At 47.0% G+C, this 26527-nt stretch overlaps 1 protein-coding gene across 3 annotated transcripts in view; it reads left to right on the top strand.

Moving 5' to 3' along the window:
- dnajc4 (DnaJ (Hsp40) homolog, subfamily C, member 4) overlaps window positions 1-26527 on the top strand; it is a 145365-nt gene that overhangs the window by 62925 nt on the left and 55913 nt on the right. For all 3 annotated transcript variants that reach the window (XM_055665804.1, XM_055665802.1, XM_055665803.1), the window contains exon 5: window positions 17751-17915. In XM_055665804.1, coding sequence (XP_055521779.1) covers window positions 17751-17915 — 165 coding nt within the window. The remainder of the gene's footprint in view (window positions 1-17750; window positions 17916-26527) is intronic.

Here is a 26527-nt window from a genome sequence, read left to right as displayed (position 1 = left end):
GCTGGTTTCACGATCAAACAGCTACAGCTGAGCTTCCCAGGGCTAAACAGGAACGATCTAGAAACATCGAACCATACAAAAATAGGTGCAGGAAGAGGCCATTCGGCCCTTCGAGCGGGATTCTGCTGCTGATGACACTTTTTAAAAAAAACACTTTTTTATTTGTTTACTTTTTAAACAGGGTCAGTGCATATTAATAAACGTTTACATGTAAATATGCAAGATTATAGCCAGTAGCTAATTTCCATCTTTAGTCCCTTTAGCAGGTTGATGTTAAATATGCTTACAAAAACTTACAAAATTCTTAAGGGGTTGGACAGGCTAGATGCAGGAAGATTGTTCCCGATGTTAGGGAAGTCCAGAACAAGGGGTCACAGCTTAAGGATAAGGGGGAAATCCTTTAAAACCGAGATGAGAAGAACTTTTTTCACACAGAGAGTGGTGAATCTCTGGAACTCTCTGCCACAGAGGGTAGTTGAGGCCACACAGTTCATTGGCTATATTTAAGAGGGAGTTAGATGTGGCCCTTGTGGCTAAGGGGATCAGGGGGTATGGAGAGAAGGCAGGTACGGGATACTGAGTTGGATGATCAGCCATGATCATATTGAATGGCGGTGCAGGCTCGAAGGACCGAATGGCCTACTCCTGCACCTAATTTCTATGTTTCTATGTTTCTAAAGAAGGGTCATGACCCAAAACCTCACCCAGTCCTTCTCTCCAGAGATGCTGCCTGTTCTGCTGAGTTACTCCAGCATTTTGTGTGTGTGCCTGTGGTGTAAATGAATATTGGATTTCTCTGGGGGGGGGGGGGGGGAGGCCAACAAAAGATGTATGATCTAAGAGGTAGACAGAAATGCTGGCTAAAGGGATCAGGGGGTATGGCAGCATCTATGGAGCGATGGGAAATAGGCGACGTTTCGGGCCATGATCATATTGAATGGCGGTGCAGGCTCGAAGGGCCGAATGGCCTCTACTCCTGCACCTAATTTCTATGTTTCTATGTCTATGCAACTTAAACACATCACGACACAATCAATCAATAAGAAAATAAAAAATAATAATAAAACAAGAAAATTAACAATAAAGAGTGCAATAAACGAACAGACAAACAAATGCTGCTTATAACAGACCAGAGAGCGGTGGATAATTTGAAGGTAGATTATGAGTGCAGTATTTGATTTTCCACTAACCATGTTTTTAGATGTTTGGTGAATGAGGTAAAGGGTGGCAGATCCCGTATGAAGCTTGGTATCATGTTCCAGGTCTGCAACATTCGATATGAAAACACTGACTGCTCAAAAACACTTTTCCTAAATAGGACTACACAATCTCATATAGAAAATTTCTTATAGAAACTTACAAAATTCTTAAGGGGTTGGACAGGCTAGATGCAGGAAGATTGTTCCCGATGTTGGGGAAGTCCAGGACAAGGGGCCACACAGTTTAAGGATAAAGGGGAAATCCTTTAATGGGATACTTAGTTGGATGATCAGCCATGATCATATTGAATGGCGGTGCAGGCTCGAAGGGCCGAATGGCCTCTCCTCCTGCACCTATTGTCTATGTTTCTATCTCCTCTGGAGCCTGTTCTAGTTGACCTATTTGTGTCTTTCTTTACGGAGGTGGGGCACACAGCTGGGATGTAAACTACCCAAGCGAAATATGAGGTGCTGCTCCTCCAATTTGCGGTGGGCCTCACTCTGGCCATGGAGGAGGCCCTGGACAGGAAGGTCGGATCCGAAAGGGAGGGGGAGTTGAAGCGCTGAGCCACCGGGAGATCAGGTTGGTTCTTGCAAACCGAGCGGAGGTGTCGGGCGAAACGATCGCCATGAGGTTGGAGGAGAGTTTTCAACCAATACCTAGAATCAGAAATTAAGGTTGAGGTGTGAATATTGCATGGGCTCATTAGACATCTGTTAATCGGAGGCATTTTTTTTTAACATTGACATGATAATAATAATAATAATAAATTTATAGAGCACTTTAAAAACAAACATAGCTGCAACAAAGTGCTGTACATCACTAATCATTGACAAAAAAGTTAATACACACCAAAAATAACAATCAAAAGAAATAGTAGGAAAGACATGTAAAATAAAGAAACATCAAAAACACCACAAACAGAAGCAAAGCCTCAGGCATGGTCAAAAGCCAGGGAGTACAAATGTGTTTTAACACTGGATTTGAAGATGGACAGTGAGGGGGCCTGTCTGATGTGCAACGGCAGGGTGTTCCAGAGTGCCGGAGCAGCAACAGAGAAGGCTCTATCCCCTCTGAGCCTCCGACTAGACCTCGGTACCTCCAGGAGCAGCTGACCAGCTGACCTGAGGGACCGGGAAGGAGCGTATGGGTGGAGCAGCTCAGAGAGGTAAGGCGGGGCGAGCCCATTCAGAGATTTAAAAACAAATAACAGTATCTTAAAATGAACTCGAAAGTGCACCAGGAGCCAGTGTAGGGAGGCCGGAATTGGTGATATGTGCTCCCTCTTTCGAGTCCCTGGTAAAAGGCGAGCAGCAGCGATGATATTTACTGGAGAAAAACTAAGCAGGAAAATAACAAGATTTAACAGATCACTGCTTAGAGAATGTCTCAAATTCCTATCCAATCCTACAATCCCTCAATTATGGCAAATATTGCCTATTCAATCGCTTAGTGTAGAATTTCAGACCAAAACACAACAATTAAATACTAAATCCCGATCTGACCATACAATGCTCCTTAATTCTTCGCTATTTAACTCATAACATGCTCAATCCGCAAAATCTCTTGTGTTTAAGAAGGAACTGCAGATGCTGGAGAATCGAAGGTACACAAAAAAGCTGGAGAAACTCAGCGGGTGCAGCAGCATCTATGGAGCGAAGGAAATAGGCAGCGTTTCGGGCCGAAACCCGGAAGGGTTTCGGCACGAAACGTCGCCTATTTCCTTCAGGGTTTCGGTCTGAAGAAGGGTTTCGGCCCGAAACGTTGCCTATTTCCTTCGCTCCATAGATGCTGCTGCACCCGCTGAGTTTCTCCAGCTTTTTTGTGTAACCCTCAAAATCTCTTGTAGCATTTCCAAGAACTATTCACTGTTGTCCCGAATTTGCTGCCGTGTTTGTCGTGTTTCGACGAGTGGGATACAAAGAGATTTCAATCTCGAATTTGCAAAAATCTTGGTTAAAAAAAATGCTTCTCAGTTCAATCATGTGTGTGTGTGTGTGCGTGTGTCAGGGTTATGCTGCATTTATAATTCCAGTGGGCAGGAGAAAAGGCCGAGCTATTGGAGCACGACAGCGGTAATTAATTAGAGAGTCATATCTCTTGGAAACAGGCCCTTCAGCCAAACTTGCCCACACTCACACTATACTGATTCCTGGGATGTCAGGACTTTCATATGAAGAAAGACTGGATAGACTCGCTAGAATTTAGAAGATTGAGGGGGGATCTTATAGAAACGTACAAAATTCTTAAGGGGTTGGACAGGCTAGATGCAGGAAGATTGTTCCCGATGGTACACAAAAATGCTGGAGAAACTCAGTGGGTGCGGCAGCATCTATGGAGCGAAGGAAATAGGTGACGTTTCGGGCCGAAACCCTTCTTCAGCGTGCTGAAAGCCATCCCGACCACCCTATCTACTTGTGATACCACTTTCAAGGAATTGTCAAGATAGCCAGTGTAAAGAGTGGAGGGGGGGTCAGACAGGAGCTGGCAAGCAGCAGGTGGATCGAGTTGTTTAAGAAGGAACTGCAGATGCTGGAAAATTGAAGTGCTGGAGAAACTCAGCGGGTGCAGCAGCATCTAAGGAGCGAAGGAAATAGGCAACGTTTCGTCCCGAAACGTTGCCTATTTCCTTCGCTCCTTAGATGCTGCTGCACCCGCTGTGTTTCTCCAGCACTTTTGTCTACCTTAAGTGGATCCAGTTGAGGAGAGGTGAACACAGGCAGTTAAGAACGGGTGGATGGTGTTTTAAGGAGATACCAATACAAGGACATACGAGCGGAACAGTGGCACAGCGGTAGAGTTGCTGCCGTACAACGCCAGTGACCTGGGTTCAAACCTGACCTCGGGTGATGTCTGTACAGAGTTGTCTCTATGTCCGCGTGGATTAAGTCACACATTCCAAAGGCGTGCAGGCGTGTAGATTAATTGGCTTCTGTAAATTTCCTCAAGCTTGCGGGGTGGAATCGGTATACGTTCGATTGTTGGTCGTCACGGACTCGCTGGACACGATAGAGGCAGGAAACATGTTCCCGATGTCGAGGGAGTCCAGAACCAGGGGCCACAGTTTAAGAATAAGCAGTAAGCCACTTGGAACGGAGAAGAGGAAACACTTTTTCTCACAGAAAGTGGTGAGTCTGTGGAATGATCTGCCTCAAAGGGTGATGGAGGCTGGTTCTCTGGATACTTTCAAGAGAGAGCTAGATAGAGCTCTTACAAATAGCGGAGCCAGGGGATATGGGGAGAAGGCAGGAACGGGGTACTGATTGGGGATGATCAGCCATGATCACATTGAATGGCGGTGCTGGCTCGAAGGGCCAAATGGCCTCCTCCTGCACCTATTGTCTATTGTCAGTTGGGCCGTATGGCCTTTTTCCATGCTGCACCACTAAACTAAACCAAACTAAACAGTTCAGTTTGTTTAAGAAAGAACTGCAGATGCTGGAAAAATCGAAGGGTAGACAAAGTGGCTGAAGCAACTCAGCGGGTGAGGCAGCATCTATGGAGTGAAGGAATAGGTGACGTTTCGGGTCGAGACCCTTCTGCAGACTGATGTGGGGATGGAGAGGGCGGCAAGAAGAAACAAAGAGGTGGGAGAGCTGGGAAGGGGAGGGGAAAGAGGGAGAAAGCAGGGACTACCTGAAATTGGAGGTCAATGTTCACACCGCTGGGGTGTAAGTTACCCAAGCGAAATATGAGGTGCTGCTCCTCCAATGTGCAGTGGTTTCCAATTTCCTTCACTCCGTAGATGCTGCCTCACCCGCTGAGTTTCTCCAGCATTTTTGTCTACCTTCGATTTTTCCAGCATCTGCAGTTCTTTTGATCATTTTGTATCCAGCATGATTTATACACAGCGGGTGTACAAATGAAAACCAAATGCAGGCTCTGTATATACTGGTGGATAGTTGAGAGGAAGGAAAAAATCCCAAACCATCTCAGACAAGGATCCTTTATTGCACAGAGAAACGAGAGGACTAGCGGCATATTCTGTGTGAAAAGATAATTAAAACAAACAATGTAGGAACATCAACAAGAGCAGGTTATCTACCACCTGGAACCATTGTTATTGCATAGCCTTCATATTTCTTAATGCCTTTGGTTTATAAAATCTTATCAGTTGTATATTTAAAATTAATAATTGACGCAGTGTGATTCACATTTGCCGACGAGAGTTCCGATTGTAAACCACGTTCCATATGTGGACGTGAGTCCTGAAAGGTCAGCCTCTATAGTTTGGACTCTGCCCCTGAATCCTGGAATCCCTACACAACAGAAATGCGCCTGTCTTAATATCACAAAAATGTATAAACATGGTTTCGACAGACGGCTGGGGAAAGGGGAAGAAGCAGTCACGGACCCTCTAGATTGAGACCATCACCAACTTGGCCCACCTGCTGTCATTTCTGCATCAGTGTGCAAAGCAAACGAGAGCGGGTCAGGTTCGAAAGGGTGGGGAGAGTGATTTGTAAAAGCAGTGAAGATTGGGGGCATGAAGCTTTACTCAGAGTGGAAAGTTTTCAGGCTCAGCGGTCAGGACAAAAACCTTCATTGTTTCGTCCGGGATGGAGCAAAGAAAAAGCTCAATTAGGGATAGCTACGTAATTAAGTAGCCTGCTCGGAGTTAAGCCCCCAGAATTCTTCGGTGGATGTGGAGCTGCGCTCGTTTTGAATGTCTGCGTTCGTTTGGAATGTGTTCGTTGTGGGCTTGTGGACATCTGAATTTCCCTGAGGGGATCAATAAAGTATTTATTATTATTATTTATTATTATTATTATTATTATTATTATTATTAGCTGTTTTGAGCTAATAATAATAATAATAATAATAATAAAAAGAGGGTGAAGAGGGAAGTAGCTTTTCACCAGAAGTGTGTAAGAAGGAACTGCAATTGTATGACTGCAGAAACCAAATTTCGTTTGAACCTCTGGGTTCAAATGACAACAAATAAATTGTATTGTATTGTATTGTATCTAAGGAGCAAAGGAAATAGGCAACGTTTCGGGCTGAAAACCCTGAAGGAAATAGGCAACGTTTCGGGCCGAAACCCTGAAGGAAATAGGCAATGTTTTGGGCCGAAAACCCTGAAGGAAATAGGCAACGTTTCGGGCCGAAACCCTGAAGGAAATAGGCAACGTTTCGGGCCGAAACCCTGAAGGAAATAGGCAACGTTTCGGGCCGAAACCCTGAAGGAAATAGGCAACGTTTCGGGCTGAAAACCCTGAAGGAAATAGGCAACGTTTCGGGCTGAAAACCCTGAAGGAAATAGGCAACGTTTCGGGCCGAAAACCCTGAAGGAAATAGGCAACGTTTCGGGCCGAAAACCCTGAAGGAAATAGGCAACGTTTCGGGCCGAAACCCGGAAGGTTTGCAATTGTTGGTTTAAACCCAAGATAGACACAAAATACTGGAGTAACTCAGCAAGACAGGCAGCATGGTAGACAGAAGTGCTGGAGAAACTACAGCGGGTGCAGCAGCATCTATGGAGCGAAGGACCAACTCTACGACCATATCCTAACCCAGACCCGATGCCACAGCCACATTTGCTTCCTCGGGACTTCCATCTCACACCTCACGGCTTCCAGCTCCAGTTCCCAACCTCCCAGTTGGTACCCAAGCCGGACTATCGATGCAGACTGGCTATTTGCTGACATACACAGAAATTCTCCATCCGGCCTTCGCTCCATAGATGCTGCTGCACCCGCTGAGTTCCTCCAGCATTTTTGTCTACCTTCAATTTTCCAACATCTGCAGTTCCTTCTTAAAAGACAGGCAGCATCTCTGGAGAGTAGGATGCTTCAGGAATACCCGAAACGTCACCCATTCCTTCTCTCCAGAATGCTGCCTGTCCCGCTGAGTTACTCCAGCATTTTGTGTCTATTTTCACCAGAAGTGACTTGACAAGCAGTGATTGCCGTGTTGGGAGTTTCACACTCCAGAGGAAAGAACTGTACATAAGTTGTCACTTTGGCTTAACTCCAGAGAATGGCTGGCGTGCTTTGATCATTAGAGGCAGTGGCGAATGGACTTGCAGTCAGTTTGTGTGAGGGGCTTGCACTGAAAGTGAGATTTAAGGGGCTGTCCCACTTGGGCGACCTAATCAGGACATGTCAGGACTGTCTTATGAAGAAAGACTGGATAGACTTGGTTTATACTCTCTAGAATTTAGAAGATTGAGAGGGGATCTTATAGAAACTTACAAAATTCTTAAGGGGTTGGACAGGCTAGATGCAGGAAGATTGTTCCCGATGTTAGGGAAGTCCAGGACAAGGGGTCACCGCTTAAGGATAAAGGGGAAATCCTTTAAAAACCGGATGAGAAGAACTTTTTTTCACACAGAGAGTGGTGAATCTCTGGAACTCTCTGCCATAGAGGGTAGTTGAGGCCAGTTCATTGGCTATATTTAAGAGGGAGTTAGATGTGGCCCTTGTGGCTAAGGGGATCAGGGGGTATGGAGAGAAGGCAGGTACAGGATACTGAGTTGGATGATCAGCCATGATCATATTGAATGGCGGTGCAGGCTCGAAGGGCCGAATGGCCTACTCCTGCACCTAATTTCTATGTTTCTATGTTTCTAATCCGCGAGTTTGCCCTCGACTCACACTCGCAGCATGGTCGACACAAGGTCGTAGGAGGTCTTTGTAACTCTCCTCCATGCTCGCCAGATGAAAATTCCACATAGTATCCAGTTGCCGTGCGATATTAACACCAATATCTTTCACAGTAACAGCGTTTTTTTTTTTAATTTCAAAATTAAGCATTATTCATAATGAAATATATACACAGAAGAACAGTGGCACAGCTGGTAGAGCTGCTGCCTCACAGCGCCAGAGACGCCGGTTCAATCCTGACACTGGATGCTCTTGGTGTGGAGTTTGCACGTTCTCCCCGTTTCCTTCCCCGTCCCTTCGGACATGCGGGATTGTAGGTTAATTAGCCTCCAATTTACCTTGTAGGTAAGTTGCTCCAAGTGTGTAGGGAGTGGACGGGGAAGTGGGATAGTATGGAACTAGGGTGATCGATGGTCGGCATGCACTCGGTGGGCTGAATGGCCTGTGTGTGCATGTTGTATCTCCAAACACAGTGCAAAGCTTTTTTACATTCTTAGTGTGGTTCTTTACATTCAACGTTGCTGGTTTTATACTTAGTAGTAAATGACTGAAAACACTTTGCAAGGGGCATCAGGTCGAGTGACCCTCAGCTTTTGAGGTTAAGAAGGAACTGCAGATGCTGGACAATCGAAGGTAGACAAAAATGCTGGAGGAACTCAGCGGGTGAGGCAGCATCTACGGAGCGAAGGAAATTTTGGATCGAGCCACGGAGAGCATCTATGGAGCGGAGGAATAGGCGACGTTTCGGGTCGAGACCCGGAAGGGTCTCGACCCGAAACGTCGCCTATTCCCTCCGCTCCATAGATGCTGCCTCACCCGCTGAGTTTCTCCAGCATTTTTGTCTACCTCAGTTTTTGAAACATAGAAACATAGAAACATAGAAATTAGGTGCAGGAGTAGGCCATTCGCCCTTCGAGCCTGCACCGCCATTCAATATGATCATGGCTGATCATCCAACTCAGTATCCCGTACCTGCCTTCTCTCCATACCCCCTGATCCCCTTAGCCACAAGGGCCACATCTAACTCCCTCTTAAATATAGCCAATGAACTGGCCTCAACTACCCTCTGTGGCAGAGAGTTCCAGAGATTCACCACTCTCTGCGTGAAAAAAGTTCTTCTCATCTCGGTTTTAAAGGATTTCCCCTTTATCCTTAAGCTGTGACCCCTTGTCCTGGACTTCCCTAACATCGGGAACATGTTGAGAAGTATCTTAGAGGAGGAATGAAAGTGTTTGGATTACCAGGGTAGACAAAAGTGCTGGAGAAACTCAGCGGGTGAGGCAGCATCTATGGAGCGAAGGAAATGGGCGACGTTTCGGGTCGAGACCCTTCTTCAGACGTTTACCAGAGTCGGGGGTCGTGCACAAAAATACGGTGACAAATCACCGTGGCCCATTGCAGTCGGGGGAGCAAGCCTTGCTGTGTATGTGTAGAAAGTTGTTTTATTATCATTTTTCTCCACTCCATTAATTTATAGCTCTTCAAATTAGTGCCTGCAGTAATTCAATGTCATTGATTCTGCTATCTTGTTGAAGTCTTAAATCAGGGACCTAGTATTCCAAAGAATGGATCCGGGCAAAGATGAGTTATGCCCGGTTTGTTGAAAGAGCTGTACCGCGATGTGTACAAGCTGTCTGCTTTCGCTGCTTCTATCGTCAAATGTATTTACTTATCTTGGCCTCTGAGAGAGAGATAGAAACAAGAAAGGCCCATTCAGCTCCTTGAGCCTATTCAGCTGCTCGTTGAGTTTGTGGCTAATGTGTTGTCCAACTCAGCACCGAGGCGCAGCGTAAAAGTTGCTGCCTCACCGGGACACGCCGGGTTCGATCCCGACTACGGGCGCTTGCTTGTCTGTACGGAGTTTGTGTACGTTCTCCCCGTGACCGCGTGGGTTTTCTCCGAGATCTTTGTTTTCCTCCCACACCCCAAAGATGAACACGTTTGTAGGTTTAAGAAGGAACTGCAGATGCTGGAAAATCGAAGGTACACAAAAAAGCTGGAGAAACTCAGCGGGTGCAGCAGCATCTAGGAAGTCCAGAGGCGGCATGCACACCCCCATCCACATTAACGGGACGGAGGTGGAACGTGTTTCTAGCTTCAGGTTCCTGGGAGTCAACATCTCCGATGACCTCTCTTGGACCCACAATACCTCTACTCTGATCAAGAAGGCTCATCAGCGTCTCTTCTTCCTGAGGAGACTGAAGAAGGTCCATCTGTCTCCTCAGATCCTGGTGAACTTCTACCGCTGCACCATCGAGAGCATCCTTACCAACTGCATCACAGTATGGTACGGCAACTGCTCTGTCTCCGACCGGAAGGCATTGCAGAGGGTGGTGAAAATTGCCCAACGCATCACCGGTTCCACGCTCCCCTCCATTGAGTCTGTCCAAAGCAAGCGCTGTCTGCGGAGGGCGCTCAGCATCGCCAAGGACTGCTCTCACCCCAACCATGGACTGTTTACCCTCCTACCATCCGGGAGGCGCTACAGGTCTCTCCGTTGCCGAACCAGCAGGTCGAGGAACAGCTTCTTCCCGGCGGCTGTCACTCTACTCAACAACGTACCTCGGTGACTGCCAATCACCACCCCCCCCCCCCCCCCCTGGACACTTATTATTATTTATTCAAATCGTTTGCTATGTCGCTCTTCCAGGGAGATGCTAAATGTATTTCGTTGTCTCTGTACTGTACACTGACAATGACAATTTAAATTGAATCTGAATCTGAATCTGAATCTATATATTCATGTGACTATCTAAAAGCCTCTGAAATGCCTGGCAGCTTCGCTCCATAGATGCTGCTTCACCCGCTGAGTTTCTCCAGCATTTTTGTCTACCAGGTTTGTAGATTAGCCGGCCTGTAGGTAAAATTGTAAATTGTCCCTGGAGTGTAGGATGGTTTAGTGCACAGTGGTGAATACTAGTCGGCGTGGACTTAGTGGGTCGAAGGGCCTGTTTCCACGCTGTATCTCTAAAGTAAATCTCAGGACCTTTTCTACATAAAATGCGATTTTTCTGTACATTGCTTTAAACAAGTGGTTCCCAACCTTTTTTTGGCCATGCCCCACCTAATCACCTCTAAATCCTGATGCCCCCCCACCCCCCCCCATGTGGTTATATATAATTCTTATAATTTAAAAAGTGAGCTCCGTTTCAGCTGAAGAAGCTTAAACATAGAAACATAGAAACATAGAAATTAGGTGCAGGAGTAGGCCATTCGGCCCTTCGAGCCTGCACCGCCATTCAATATGATCATGGCTGATCATCCAACTCAGTATCCCGTACCTGCCTTCTCTCCATACCCCCTGATCCCCTTAGCCACAAGGGCCACATCTAACTCCCTCTTAAATATAGCCAGTGAACTGTGGCCTCAACTACCCTCTGTGGCAGAGAGTTCCAGAGATTCACCACTCTCTGTGTGAAAAAAGTTCTTCTCATCTCGGTTTTAAAGGATTTCCCCTTTATCCTTAAGCTGTGACCCCTTGTCCTGGACTTCCCCAACATCGGGAACAATCTTCCTGCATCTAGCCTGTCCGACCCCTTAAGAATTTTGTAAGTTTCTATAAGATCCCCTCTCAATCTTCTAAAAACGCCAATACCTTGGTTTAAACAAGCTTCAAAAGAACATGGCATCCATGAAAAAGAAAAATTTGGACCCAGACCTCCTCAGTCGCGCTCAATTGCCCCCCTTAAAAATCAAATTGCCCCCCTGTGGGGCGTACACCCCACGTTGGGAACCACTGCTTTAAACCGCTAACGTGTTCGCCAATGTTTCTGTGAAAGGTCCAGCCTGCATCGGGTGTGTTGGATGTGTTTAAAAGCCCCTGTTCTTTCTTCCTTTGGCTGCATGGCGCCCTGGTTTGGAATGTGCTCCGTGCCCCACGAGTGCAGAGCTCCGTACGAACGAGGGGAACGCTAGCATGCGTGAGCCGCCACAATCAAAAGAACTCGGATCCATGCTTGACGTCCCACTTCATCCACACCTTGTGTGCAAAGTGTACAGAGCGCTCAAACAAAATAAGCTGCCCGGGCTCGAAAACCCCACTTCCCACCACTCAAGCAGAACCCATCCATTATAACCGGAGCAGGTTTTTGAAAAAAATAATGATCAGCTTTTCTTCCCTTTTTATTTCCGCTGATATTTATAACTCCCCTCCCCTCCTGTCAATTTGCCTGCATCACATCAGTCTCTAAACTGACAGCTTCCATCCATTAACAGAGGAGTCCATTCTCTTTTTTCTTCTCAAAAAAAAAACAAAGAGCAACATCTGCTCTGGGGTGACAAGGATTAGTGTGCTGTAAATATTTCCCCTCAGCTGGAATGGAATGGATGTGTGTTTGAAATAAGCCTTCCTCATTGTCCGCCGACATGCTCCTTGCTGCGCAGAATGGAGTCCTTCAGTTACCGCCACCTTTTCTCCTGGGTGTCAAGTCTTTTCACACCCTTGGTCGAAAGCTTGCGTGGGGAATGTACGGGGAATGTGTGTCAACAGTGCAAGACCTGGGGCAAGTCATCCCTTTGTCATTTGATCCTTTTCAGCACGGACTGACTAGAGGAGCAACCTGCGACTGGGATAGTCTGTCTGCCAGATGCTACAGAAAGAACAGGCATGGTCGCAGTCACTAATAACATTCGGAAAAGTTCATCTGATCCAACATATTTCCTAGATACATCATATTTACAATGCACCTTTGCTGCCTGCATATCTCCCTTCTATCCCACCATCACCTTCCCATGTCCCCTATCCCCCCTCATCACCCATAGAAACATAGACGGTCTCAACCTGAAACGTCACCTATTCCTTTTCTCCAGAGAGGCTGCTGAGTTACTCCAGCTGTTTGCGTCTGTCTGCGGTTTAAACCAGCACCTGCTGTTCCTGTTCAAGAAGGAACTGCAGATAGAAACATAGAAACATAGAAATTAGGTGCAGGAGGAGGCCATTCGGCCCTTCGAGCCTGCACCATTCGCCATTCAATATGATCATGGCTGATCATCCAACTCAGTATCCCGTACCTGCCTTCTCTCCATACCCCCTGATCCCCTTGGCCACAAGGGCCACATCTAACTCCCTCTTAAATATAGCCAATGAACTGTGGCCTCAACTACCCTCTGTGGCAGAGAGTTCCAGAGATTCACCACTCTCTGTGTGAAAAAAGTTCTCCTCATCTCGGTTTTAAAGGATTTCCCCCTTACCCTTAAGCTGTGACCCCTTGTCCTGGACTTCCCCAACATCGGGAACAATCTTCCTGCATCTAGCCTGTCCAACCCCTTCAGAATTTTGTAAGTTTTCTATAAGATCCCCTCTCAATCTCCTAAATTCTAGAGAGTATAAACCAAGTCTATCCAGTCTTTCTTCATAAGACAGTCCTGACATCCCAGGAATCAGTCTGGTGAACCTTCTCTGCACTCCCTCTATGGCAATAATGTCCTTCCTCAGATTTGGAGACCAAAACTGCACGCAATACTCCAGGTGTGGTCTCACCAAGACCCTGTACAACTGCAGTAGAACCTCCCTGCTCCTATACTCAAATCCTCTTGCTATGAAAGCCAACATACCATTCGCTTTCTTCACTGCCTGCTGCACCTGCATGCCTACCTTCAATGACTGGTGTACCATGACACCCAGGTCTCGCTGCATCTCCCCCTTTCCCAATCGGCCACCATTTAGATAATAGTCTGCTTTCCCGTTTTTGCCACCAAAATGGATAACCTCACATTTATCCACATTATACTGCATTATACACCCGACCTTACTCCTCTAGTTGTCAACCTTTCTTGCGTTTGAAGAAGGGTCCCACTAGAATCATCATCTGTCCGTGTTCTTCACGGATGCTGCCTGACTCGCTGAGTTACTTCAGCGCTTGTTGTCTGTTTGTACACGGTGGCGCAGCGGTAGAGTTGCTGCCTTACAGCACCGGAGATCCGGGTTCGATCTCGACTCCGGGTGCTGTCTGTACACAGTTCGTGATGGCGGAGGCTTCCATAGTCACCATCAAGTAATATCCCCACCCTTTTAGCAGGAGTCGCAGAAAGGCCTTCAGTAGATCCGATCAAAACCTTGCTCCGCCTACAGCGTGTGTTTGCTGCAACCAACAAACCACCTCCACAGGACTAACAGAAGAAGGTAGACAAAAGTGCTGGAGGAAAACTCAGCGGGTGAGGCAGCATCTATGGAGAGAAGGTGTTTCGGGGTGAGACCCTTCTTCAGACTGATGTCGACTAATCTGCGAAAAAGAAAGCAAGTCAGAGACAGTAGGCTTGAGAGAGAGCTGGGAAGGGATGGGGAAGGAGGGAGAAAGCAAGGACAACCTGAAATTGGAGAAGTCAATGTTCATATCGCTGGGGTGTGGGATTACACGGCCTGTCCCACCTTCACGACTTAATTCGCGACCTCTAGCCGAGTTTGCCCTTGACTCATACTCGCAGCATGGTCGTAGGTAGGTCGTGATGCTAGTCGTGGGTACGTGTGACATCAAGACGGTCGGGGCGTTTTTTTCAACATGATGAAAAATGTCCGTAAGTAAAATAAAGTGGTGAATTAGGTCCTGCAAGTGGGACAGGCCCATTAAAGGCAACTTCACTTTACACAGGCCAGGGATTCCAATTGGAAACCTTCTGGACGGTAAGGTCCCGAGGAACTGGAACAATTCAAGAAGGCGTTACACCTCCATGTTCTCAAGACTTGGACAGCAAACACTGGCCTTGGCTGCAACACTCACATCCTTAAAACGTCAAACTCAAAAGGAACATGTTCCACGAGTCTTTTGAACACTGCGCTCTTTATTCATCAGCACTTGGAAGCCACTGGATAATGGGAGTGGCTATTTTGCAAGGTTCAGGCTCTCACCTGATCTCTTGCCTGCTATTCATCTACACAGGAAGAATTCCCTGCACACAAATCACAGTAGCCCACAGCCCGAGGCTGAAGACGGCGCAGTACTCACGTGAGGGTGGCTGGGACGGTGTTCTGGCGGCGGTGGCCTGAGTCCGGGGTTCGGCCGCGGGCCAGCGGCTGCGTCTGCAGGACTGGTGGGCGGCAGCTTCAACCACCCCGGGCCGCGGTGTTTGAGCCGCGGGACTGTTCTTAACATCGCCCGGGGGGGGGGGGGGGGTATCGCCCCAGCGCAGAGGGAGAAGAGGAGGGAAGAGACTGCAGACCTAAGACTTTTGCCTCCATCACAGTGAGGAGATGCTGGGTGGACTCACTGTGGTGGATGTTAATATGTGTTTATTGTTGTTTTATTGTATTGTATTATATGTATGACTGCTGCAATTTCGTTCAGACTTCGGTCTGAATGACAATAAAAGGCTATCTATCTATCTATCTATCTATTGGACGGCCTTGTTCAATAATTGAACGAAAAGAAATCAATCAATCAATTACGTAACCTAATTTTAATTAAATGCAGTGTGAATTGTCACAATGATCAATTTCTGGTGAAACGACATCAATCATGTTTAAGAAGGAACTGCAGATGCTGGAAAATCGTAGGTAGACAAAAATGCTGGAGGAACTGAGGCAGCATCTCTGGAGCGAAGGACGTTTCAGGCCGAAACCCTTCTCCAGCCATGTTATTGGACTGCACACTTGCCTGATGTAATCCATGCTAACAATTCTGTTCCCAGTGTCACGTGACGCAAGGTACAACTAGTGTGAGTGGATGTTCGATAGTCAGCATGGGCCATAGGGCCTGTTTCCATGCTATATCTCCAAACTAAACTGCTGTGGAGAGACATTTAGCTTAGTTTATTGTCACATGTACCCAGGTACAGTGAAGGTCTTTTTTGTTGTTGCGTGCTATATCCAGACTGATTCCTGGGATGTCAGGACTGTCTTATGAAGAAAGACTGGATAGACTTGGTTTATACTCTCTAGAATTTAGAAGATTGAGAGGGGATCTTATAGAAACTTACAAAATTCTTAAGGGGTTGGACAGGCTAGATGCAGGAAGATTGTTCCCGATGTAGGGAAGTCCAGGACAAGGGGTCACAGCTTAAGGATAAAGGGGAAATCCTTTAAAACCGAGATGAGAAGAACTTTTTTCACACAGAGAGAGTGGTGAATCTCTGGAACTCTCTGCCACAGAGGGTAGTTGAGGCCAGTTCATTGGCTATATTTAAGAGGGAGTTAGATGTGGCCCTTGTGGCTAAGGGGATCAGGGGGTATGGAGAGAAGGCAGGTACGGGATACTGAGTTGGATGATCAGCCATGATCATATTGAATGGCGGTGCCGGCTCGAAGGGCCGAATGGCCTACTCCTGCACCTAATTTATATGTTTCTATGTTTCTATCCCTTCGCTCCATAGATGCTGCCACTCTCACCCACTGAGTTTCTCCAGCATTTTTGTCGACCTTCGAATTCCCCAGCATCTGCAGTTCTTTCTCAAACACAAAAAATCTGGAGTCACTCAGCAGGTCGCGGGTCCCTGGAGGGAGACCGCTTTTCAGGGCTCTCGCAACGGCGACTTCTCCCGCCCGAGTTGCGGGGTTGAAGAGCTCCTGGAGCGGGGCCTGACAGCACCGCCCCGCGCAGCTTGGAATGGCCGCGGGACTCTGCGAGCGCACGCCGGGGGCTCTATCACCAAGACCCGGTGTGCGACCTCACACCACCAGGCGTGGCTTTAATGGCCGCGGGACAATCGCCATCGCCAGCCGGGGGCTTTGACTTTGACTCTGACATCGGGGAGGGGGGGAGTGCAGTGGAGAGATAAGTTTTTTTGGCCTTCCATCCCAGCGATGTGATGGATGTTTATGTAAATTATGTTGTGTCTCGGGTCTATTTGTTTGTAATGTATGGCTGCAGAAACGGCATTTCGTTTGGACCTCAAGGGGTCCAAATGACAATTAAATTGAATCTTGAATCTTGAATCTTGAATCTTGAAACAGCATCTCTGGAGAAAAGGAATAGGTGACGTTTTGGGTCGGGACAGTCTGAAGCACAGTCTCAACCCAAAACGTCACCCAATTAAAATTAGGTTACGTAATTGATTGATTGATTTTTTTTCCCGTTCAATTATTGAACAAGGCAGAACTGCAGAAGGTTTCCAATTGGAATTTTTTTCACATGCGCCTCCACATCCAACTCAATGCTATTCACGTGATCCAGCGATGCTGCCTGTCCCGCTGGGTTACTCCAGCATTTTGTGTTTACCATTATGATCATCTACCTACAAGATAGAAACATAGAAATTAGGTGCAGGAGTAGGCCATTCGGCCCTTCGAGCCTGCACCATTCGCCATTCAATATGATCATGGCTGATCATCCAACTCAGTATCCCGTACCTGCCTTCTCTCCATACCCCCTGATCCCCTTAGCCACAAGGGCCACATCTAACTCCCTCTTAAATATAGCCAATGAACTGTGGCCTCAACTACCCTCTGCGGCAGAGAGTTCCAGAGATTCACCACTCTCTGTGTGAAAAATGTTTTCCTCATCTCGGTTTTAAAGGATTTCCCCCTTATCCTTAAGCTGTGACCCCTTGACCTGGACTTCCCCAACATCGGGAACAATCTTCCTGCATCTAGCCTGTCCAACCCCTTAAGAATTTTGTAAGTTACAAGATAGATACAAGATACAAGATACATTTAATTGTCATTTGGACCCCTTGAGGTCCAAACGAAATGCCGTTTCTGCAGCCATACATTACAAACAAATAGACCCCAGACACAACATAATTTACATAAACATCCATCACATCGCTGTGATGGAAGGCCAAATAAACTTATCTCTCCACTACACTCTCCCCCCCCCCCCATGTCAGAGTCAAAGTCAAATTGCCACAAGTTTCTATAAGATCTGCCATGAAGCAGAGGCAAAAGGCAGAGAAATCCATCTTTCTGAAGTAGCACTCAATTTCAGATTCATTTAATCTACAGGAAGAGCATCCGTCAGGTTTAATATTTCTGAACTCGTATTTGTCCACCCTCTTCCCGACCCTTGTTTGCAGCTTTAAGAAGTCTGAGCAACAGCGGTACGGGGAGCAGTTTTGGTACCCGACGGAAGGGGATACAGCCTTTCACGGTGAAAAGAAGCGCAAGAGGAATCTGAAGACTTTTGGTTACTGTGTCCTCATCATGTTGTCTGGAGTCTTCATCCACTATGTTGGTTTCAGGTATGTTTGATGAGAACAAGCTTCTGTTTGATGAGAACAAGCATTGACTCAGCTGCACCACAACTTGAAACATTGAGCAGTGAAGTATTTCACACTCGCACGCATTCCACTGTGCGGCATTGGTCAATAGCTGTTCGCCACTCGCACCTCACTTGTTCATGGGATGAATGAAGGTCCTTTCTGTGTGCTGCCCGGTCTGTCAGTGGAAATACCTTTGTTAGAATGCTTGTTAACGCAGGGACAATAAATAATAATAATAATACCTTTTATTTATAGAGCACTTAAAAAAAGACATAGCTGCAACAAAGTGCTGTACATCACTAATCATTGACAAAAAAGTTAATATTTTTAAAAATAACAATCAAAAGAAATAGTAGGAAAAGACATGTAAAATAAAGAAACATCAAAAACACCACAAACAGAAGCAAAGCCTCAGGCATGGTCAAAAGCCAGGGAGTACAAATGTGTTTTAACACTGGATTTGAAGATGGACAGTGAGGGGGCCTGTCTGATGTGCAGCGGCAGGGTGTTCCAGAGTGCCGGAGCAGCAACAGAGAAGGCTCTATCCCCTCTGAGCCTCCGACTAGACCTCGGTACCTCCAGGAGCAGCTGACCAGCTGACCTGAGGGACCGGGCAGGAGTGTATGGGTGGAGCAGCTCAGAGAGGTAAGGCGGGGCGAGCCCATTCAGAGATTTAAAAACAAATAACAGTAACTTAAAATGAACCAATGCAGCAGAACCTTCAAGGTTGCCTGAAGAAAGACTGGATAGACTCGGCTTGTACTCGCTAGAATTTAGGAGATTGAGGGGGGATCTTATAGAAACTTACAAAATTCTTAAGGGTGAAGAAGGGTTTCGGCCCGAAACGTTGCCTATTTCCTTCGCTCCATAAATGCTGCTGCACCCGCTGAGTTTCTCCAGCAATGTTGTGTACCTTCGATTTTCCAGCATCTGCAGTTCCTTCTTGAACAAAATTCTTAAGGGGTTGGACAGGCTAGATGCAGGAAGATTGTTCAGAAGTCCAGGACAAGGGGCCACACAGTTTAAGGATAAGGGGGAAATCTTTTAGGACCAAGATGAGGAAAACATTTTCCACACAGAGAGTGGTGAATCTGTGGAATTCTCTGCCACAGAAGGTAGTTGAGGCCACACAGTTCATTGGCTATATTTAAGAGGGAGTTAGATGTGGCCCTTGTGGCTAAAGGGATCAGGGGGTATGGAGAGAAGGCAGGTACAGGATACTGAGTTGGATGATCAGCCATGATCATATTGAATGGCGGTGCAGACTCGAAGGGCCGAATGGCCTCTACTCCTGCACCTAATTACTATGTTTCTACATGTTTGTTCTGTATCTAATCCATGTTGTACCTATCCTGGGAGTGTTTGATGAGCCATTGGAATAGAGCTATACACTCCATCCAAGCCATGTGAGCAGGCATGGAAATCGCTATCAACATATGGAGAGGACAGGGGGGACACAATTTCTTGGCGGCCGCACGTGCATGCGCGCACTCACACACACGCGCGAGGCTTCGGAGGCTCAATCCAGCGCTAAACCCCAGGGGGGGTCGATTTCGCCGGCCCACGGGGTAACTTTGTTGATTCTGGATTTGTACACGTTTTTTCTCATTGATTGACTGTGTTTGGTTCTGCTCCTGCACCTATTGCCTATTGTCTACATGGACAGGGAAGGTTTATGGGATATGGGCCAAATGCAACCCAGTGCAGTTAAGGTCAGCATGAGCACGTTGGGCCAAAGGGCCTGTTTCCATGCTATGTGACGCTATAGAAGCTCAAAGAGCGCTGAATCCATGCAAGCGTTCGAACATGCGGGTGAGAATTTGACACATGAGGCTGGATCTGCAGCATTGTGGATCTCTGTCTCGCCAAGCCTCCGTTCTTGTCTCCTTTCAAACATCGGGGAAGGAGATTTTTAGCATCACAATGAACACGGACAAAGAGCTTTTCATTTCCAAGCAAGAGCCTCATTTGCATCAAGCCCAAGTTAACGCTTTGAAAATGGGATCTGGGCATCAGAATAAGAAACATGAGCGGACTCAGTTTCACTCCTATCTATTCCCCGGCTGGCCAGTGCACTTTGGATTCCCGCTTTTTCATATTTCTAACACTTACAACTCTTATCGTCAGCACGTTTCTTCAGAGTGAAGTAGTTGGTGCGTATTGGTAGTGGCAATGTCGCCGTTGATTAACCTGTGATTTATACATCAAATAGAGTTCAATGAACCTTTGTCCATGTTGGCGGATTGTGTTGAAAATGTTAAATGTGCTGCCACTTTGCCCTTCCTGTAAGAAGTAGAATTGTATACTGCTTTGACCTTCTTCCAGACTAACCTCTTTGTTCATTTGAGTTCCCCCGTTATGGCCAAAGGGCAGTGCACAGACTGTCTGAAGACATTATATCTCCGGGCAATTTCCATTTTTGCCGTTCCTCTCTCTGTGGCCCACTGCCAGTGTGCAAAGATGTCATATCAGGCCATTCACTTCAGGTGATTTGATTGCTTCCAATCAAATGGTAGAGTCTTTTAAATACTGCCAGATAAGGTACTAGTGAAACACTTTTTCCACACAGAGAGTTGTGAGTCTGGGGAATTCTCTGCCCCAGAGGGGGTTGTATGCTGGTGCTGGTTCTCCGGATACTTTCAACCACCCCCCCCCCCCGCTTGCTATCCCTCACTGAACCCCGCAAAAGGCCGCACCTAGGCTCGAGAACCCTCGTCCAAGGCCTCACCCTCCCCCCTCTTTTTCACACAGAGAGTGGTGAGTCTGGGGAACTCTCTGCCTCAGAGGGCGGTGGAGGCCGGTTCTCCGGATGCTTTCAAGAGAGAGCCAGATAGGGCTCTTAAAGATAGCGGAGTCAGGGGATATGGGGAGAAGGCAGGAACGGGGTACTGATTGGGGATGATCAGCCATGATCACATTGGATGGCGGTGCTGGCTCGAAGGGCCGAATGGCCTACAGCTGCACCTATTGTCTATTGTCTATAGCAGTGGTTCCCAACCTTTTTTTGGCCATGCCCCACCTAATCACCTCTAAAATCCTGATGCTCCCCCCCCCCCCCCCCCCTCTGAATACTGACGAACTTTCTTCTTGCTTGCACCACTCATTTTAGCACGAGCAGACAAATAAATAATTCTCAGAAAATGGATTGCTTTCCCTTGAGAGAAAACGGAGGAAATAGATATTATAAAGGGTAACTTAGCAAAAGCTCTTTGAATCGCATTTCTAAATCCAGTTCAATAAATAAGGTTCTCCGACGACCTCGCGCGCTTCGTGCGACGTGCATGAAGAGCGATGGCGCGGTGATTATGTAATAACTACACAATAAAGACCTTTTTTACCCCAAAAAAATTATTTACTCAAAATAACATCTGAAACACAAACTACATATGTTTACCTGATGGAAAATCCAAAAAAATAAAAATCGAAAATTTGGACCCAGACCTCCTCAGTCGCGCTCAATTGCCCCCCTTAAAAATCAAATTGCCCCCCTGTGGGGCGTACGCCCCACGTTGGGAACCACTGGTCTATAGTGAGCGGTTCCAAGAGAGGCCATGTGGCACATCAGTGTTTGCCAGAGCTTTCCCATCAGGATGACAATTTCCTGCTCTTTCCTCACAACTCCTCAGCACGCAGCTCATTCCAGATCATAATAAACTCCCTGCATCAAAATATTTATCATTGTCTCCTCTTTGGTTCTTTTGCCAATTGTCTTTGATAGCTCTCCTTTGGTTACCAAGGCTCGTGCCAGTGAAAACAGTTTCCCCTTATTTACTTTATCAAAATCCCTCTGTTATTAATTTCTCCTTATCCTTTTATTCCCTAAAGAGAACAACCCAAGCCTCTCCAAATAACTAAAGTCCGATATACAGTACTTGATATTCGCCGGTTCCCTTTGGTCATGGCTGACCATGGGCTGTGACTCTGACATCGGGAGGGGAATGGGGAGTGCAGGGGAGAGATCATTTTGTTTTGCCTTCCATCACAGCGAGGAGGAGATAGAAACATAGAAACATAGAAACATAGAAATTAGGTGCAGGAGTAGGCCATTTGGCCCTTCAAGCCTGCACCGCCATTCAATATGATCATGGCTGATCATCCAACTCAGTATCCCGTACCTGCCTTCTCTCCATACCCTCTGATCCCCTTGGCCACAAGGGCCACATCTAACTCCCTCTTAAATATAGCCAATGAACTGGCTTCAACTACCCTCTGTGGCAGAGAGTTCCAGAGATTCACCACTCTCTGTGTGAAAAATGTTCTCCTCATCTCGGTTCTAAAGGATTTCCCCCTTATCCTTAAGCTGTGACCCCTTGTCCTGGACTTCCCCAACATCGAGAACAATCTTCCTGCATCTAGCCTGTCCAACCCCTTAAGAATTTTGTAAGTTTCTATAAGATCCCCTCTCAATCTCCTAAATTCTAGAGAGTATAAACCAAGTCTATCCAGTCTTTCTTCATAAGACAGTCCTGACATCCCAGGAATCGCTGTGATGGATGCCTGTGTAAATTGTGTTGTGTCTTGGGTCTTTTTTTCTTGTGTGTATGACTGTGGAAACAACATTTCATTTGAGATTCAAGTGACAAATAAATTGTGTGTGTATTGTGGGTGTCTCCGGGGTGGGAGATTGCAACCTTCACGTGGTCCTCCCTGTGTCGACGAATGCAATCAACCCGCCATGCACAATCAAATAAGGCCAAATAGAACAAGTTGTCCCACAACTTTAGGCTGTGCATGCCACACGCAAGAAGAAGAAGATGGTTGTCTCCACGGATCCGGAGGCTCCAACCGCAGGTCTGGTGGACAGTGACACCGGGAGCCCGCGGGTCCCTGCTGGGAGACCGCTTTTTGGGGCTTCCGCAACGGCGACTTCTCCCGCCCGAGTAGCGGGGTCGAGGATGACCTGGAGCGGGGCCTTACATCATCGCCCGGCGTGGCTTCAACGGCTGCGGGACTTTGCCAGCGCCCGCCAACAACAAGACCCAGAGCGCGGCCTTGCATCACCCGGCGCTGCTTTAATGGCCGCGGGACAATTGCCGTCGCCCGCCGGGGGCTCCGACTTTGACTCTGACATCGGGGGGAGAGGGAAGTGCAGGGGAGAGATACGTTTGTTTTGCCTTCCATCACAGCGAGGTGGAGATGCGCTGTGATGGATGTCTGTGTAAATTGTGTTGGGTCTTGGGTCTTTTTTTTCTTGTATGTATGACTGCAGAAACAACATTTCACTTGAGCCTCTATGAGGTTCAAGTGACAAATAAATTGTATTGTATTGTATGGAGGACGCCTGTGCAAATCTATGGAGCGAAGGAAATAGGCAACGTTTCGGGCCGAGACCCAAAGATGCTGCCTCACCCGCTGAGTTTCTCCAGCATTTTTGTCAGCCATGTCGCATTGGTAGGTTTAAATGCAAATTCACTAATAAGTGGTGTCTCTCTGGGCAACGGTAAAGCTTCATAGATCCAACCGATTGTTTGGAAGAGGGAAGATTGCCCTACACTCACATGCATTTGAAAGATTCACTAAAATGTGGATTCAAGCGGGAGTCGAAGGCTAGATGCCAAGAGGCCATTTCCTTAGTATAGGGAATCTAACACTTGGCAGTGTAGTCTCATGATTAGTGGTTGACCACTTTGGATTGAAATGTAAAAGTTTCTTCACCCAAAGGGTTTGGACTGCTCCATTCCACAAAGCTATGGATGTGCAGTCTGTGAATCATTCAACACTCATATTTCCAGGCACACTTGGACAACAAAAACTCATATGTCAGGCTGTTATTCATTTACTATAGCCCGGCATTTAATACAATCATCCCCTGCAAGCTAGTTACAAAGCTCTCAAATCTGGGTCTCTGCGCATCCCTCTGCAATTGGATCCCCGACTTCCTCATCCACAGACCACAGTCTAAGTAAGTAAGTACGTTTATTGGCCAAGCATTCACATACAAGGAATTTGCCTTGGTGCTCCGCCCACAAGTAACAACATTGTGTGTATGTGACAAATAAACTTGACTTGACTTGACTTGACTTGACTTGACATGACATACAGTGACAGGGTTGTATACACTTAAGGGGTTGGACAGGCTAGATGCAGGAAGATTGTTCCCGATGTTAGGGAAGTCCAGGACAAGGGGTCACAGCTTAAGGATAAGAGGGAAATCCTTTAAAACCGAGATGAGAAGAACTTTTTTCACACAGAGAGTGGTGAATCTCTGGAACTCTCTGCCACAGAGGGTAGTTGAGGCCAGTTCATTGGCTATATTTAAGAGGGAGTTAGATATGGCCCTTGTGGCTAAGGGGATCAGGGGGTGTGGAGAGAAGGCAGGTACGGGATACTGAGTTGGATGATCAGCCATGATCATATTGAATGGCGGTGCAGGCTCGAAGGGCCGAATGGCCTACTCCTGCACCTAATTTCTATGTTCCTATGACAGTTACGAATGACTCAGAAAACACTAATTAACATTAATAATAATAAAACATTCATGATAAAACACCATTGATTAAACGTTGCCTATTTCCTTCGCTCCATAGATGCTGCCTCACCCGCTGACTTTCTCCAGCATTTGTGTCTACCTTCGATTTTCCAGCATCTGCACAGTTCCTTCTTGAACGTAAATTCTAACGTGTCGGGGGGGGGGGGGAGGGGGGAGGGGGGGGGGCATAACATTTAACCTGACATCCCCTTTCACATCAGAGGCATCGAGTGTACAGAGCACGAGGAGATTCGAACTACAGTATGACACCTCTAACAGTGGATGCTCGTTTAAACTAGCCTGTAAGGAGGTTACACAAAAAGCTGGAGAAACTCAGCGGGTGCAGCAGCATCTATGGAGCGAAGGAAATAGGCAACGTTTCGGGCCGAAACCCTTCTTCAGACTGATCGGGGGCGGGGGTGGGCGGGGACAAGAAAGGGAAAAGGAGGAGGAGCCCGAAGGCTGGGGGATGGGAGGAGACAGCAGGGGGGCTGAGGAAGGGGAGGAGACAGCAAGGACTAACAAAATTGGGAGAATTCGATGTTCATGCCCCCGGGATGCAGACTCCCCAAACGGAATATGAGGTGCTGTTCCTCCAATTTCCGGTGCTGCTCGCTGTGGCCATGGAGGAGGCCCAGGACAGAGAGGTCGGAGACGGAGTGGGAGGGGGAGTTGAAGTGCTGAGCCACCGGGAGGTCAGCTTGGTTATTGCGGACCTGTAAGGAGAATGGGAACACTGGCCAAAACAAGGGCAGTGGAGTTTGTATCTGTTTGAGAAATGCTGTCAGGCAGGAATATAATTGCAGAAATCTTCTCGAGCATCTCATTGTGTATAATGTTTACAAATGTGTATGTGGGTAATGTTATATTGCAGCAATGCATAAGAGTTCATCTTGAGGGAGCATCTGGTGTGTCAATCCCAATGAATTCCACATTGCTATTAGTTGAGACTGCACTCTGAACTCATTATTCTGTTTAAACTGCAGGTCAGAGACGCCAAAGAACTCTGAATCATTGTAGTTTTGTTGTAAACCTGTAGACACACACACACATTTCCTGAAATCTTCAAGTGTGCCTTCAGTGATTTAATGGCTGTGGGTGAACAAACACTCATCGGGATGTCGTAACGATGGAACTGCAGATATTTGGTTTACCAAAGAAATATACACTCCAACATTTGGGGTCTTTCATCTGGATGCTCTTGTTTGGTGTCCACTGAGAAGTCTCCGACAGAGAGTCAGACAGACACACTCACTTGTGTGAAGCACCGTTCCTCCTATCTCTGCTAAAAGCACACAGCACAATTATCTGTGGTCCTTAACTGACCCTCGCCGGCATCTGGGAAGGGTAAAGAGAGCAAAAAAAAAACACTTCATAGGAAACTTTGAGGATTGCTGTCTTCTGACTCAAGGGCCTGTCCCACTTACGCGACTTTTTCGGCACCCGTCATAATTCGACGAAACATAGAAAATGGGTGCAGGAGGAGGCCATTCGGCCCTTCGAGCCAGCATCGCCATTCAATGTGATCATGGCTGATCGACCTCAATCAATAACCAGTGCCTGCCTTCTCCCCATATCCCTTGACTCCACTAGCCCCTAGAGCTCTATCAAACTCTCTCTTAAATCCATCCAGTGATTTGGCCTCCACTGTGGCAGAAAATTCCACAAATTCACAACTCTCTGAGTGAATTTTTTTTTTTTTCTCACCTCAGTCTTAAATGACCTCCCCTTTATTCTAAGACTGTGTGTGTGTGGCCCCTGGTTCTGGACTCGCCCAACATTGGGAACATTTTTCCTGCATCTAGCTTGTCCAGTCCTTTTATAATTTTATATGTTTCTATAAGATCCACCCCCTCATCCTTCCAAACTCCAACGTTGTAAATCCTGCAGTGACCAGAAAGACGCTACGACTCTTTGGGCAACTGAGGAGACTACTCACGATCATACAGGTGACACGCTGGCGACATGTCGCGGGGTGAAGCCTGTACGGTTGTGAGTAGTCGCCCAAAGAGTCGTACCTTGTTCTGGTCACCGCTGGATTTTCAACATGTTGAAACATATAAAACATAGAAACATAGAAATTAGGTGCAGGAGTAGGCCATTCGGCCCTTCGAGCCTGCAC

Source organism: Leucoraja erinacea, unplaced genomic scaffold (assembly GCF_028641065.1).
Source record: "Leucoraja erinacea ecotype New England unplaced genomic scaffold, Leri_hhj_1 Leri_150S, whole genome shotgun sequence".
Lineage (NCBI taxonomy): Eukaryota > Metazoa > Chordata > Chondrichthyes > Rajiformes > Rajidae > Leucoraja > Leucoraja erinaceus.
The sequence above is the reverse complement of the archived record's forward strand: the minus strand, read 5'-3'. Positions and strand labels throughout refer to the sequence as shown.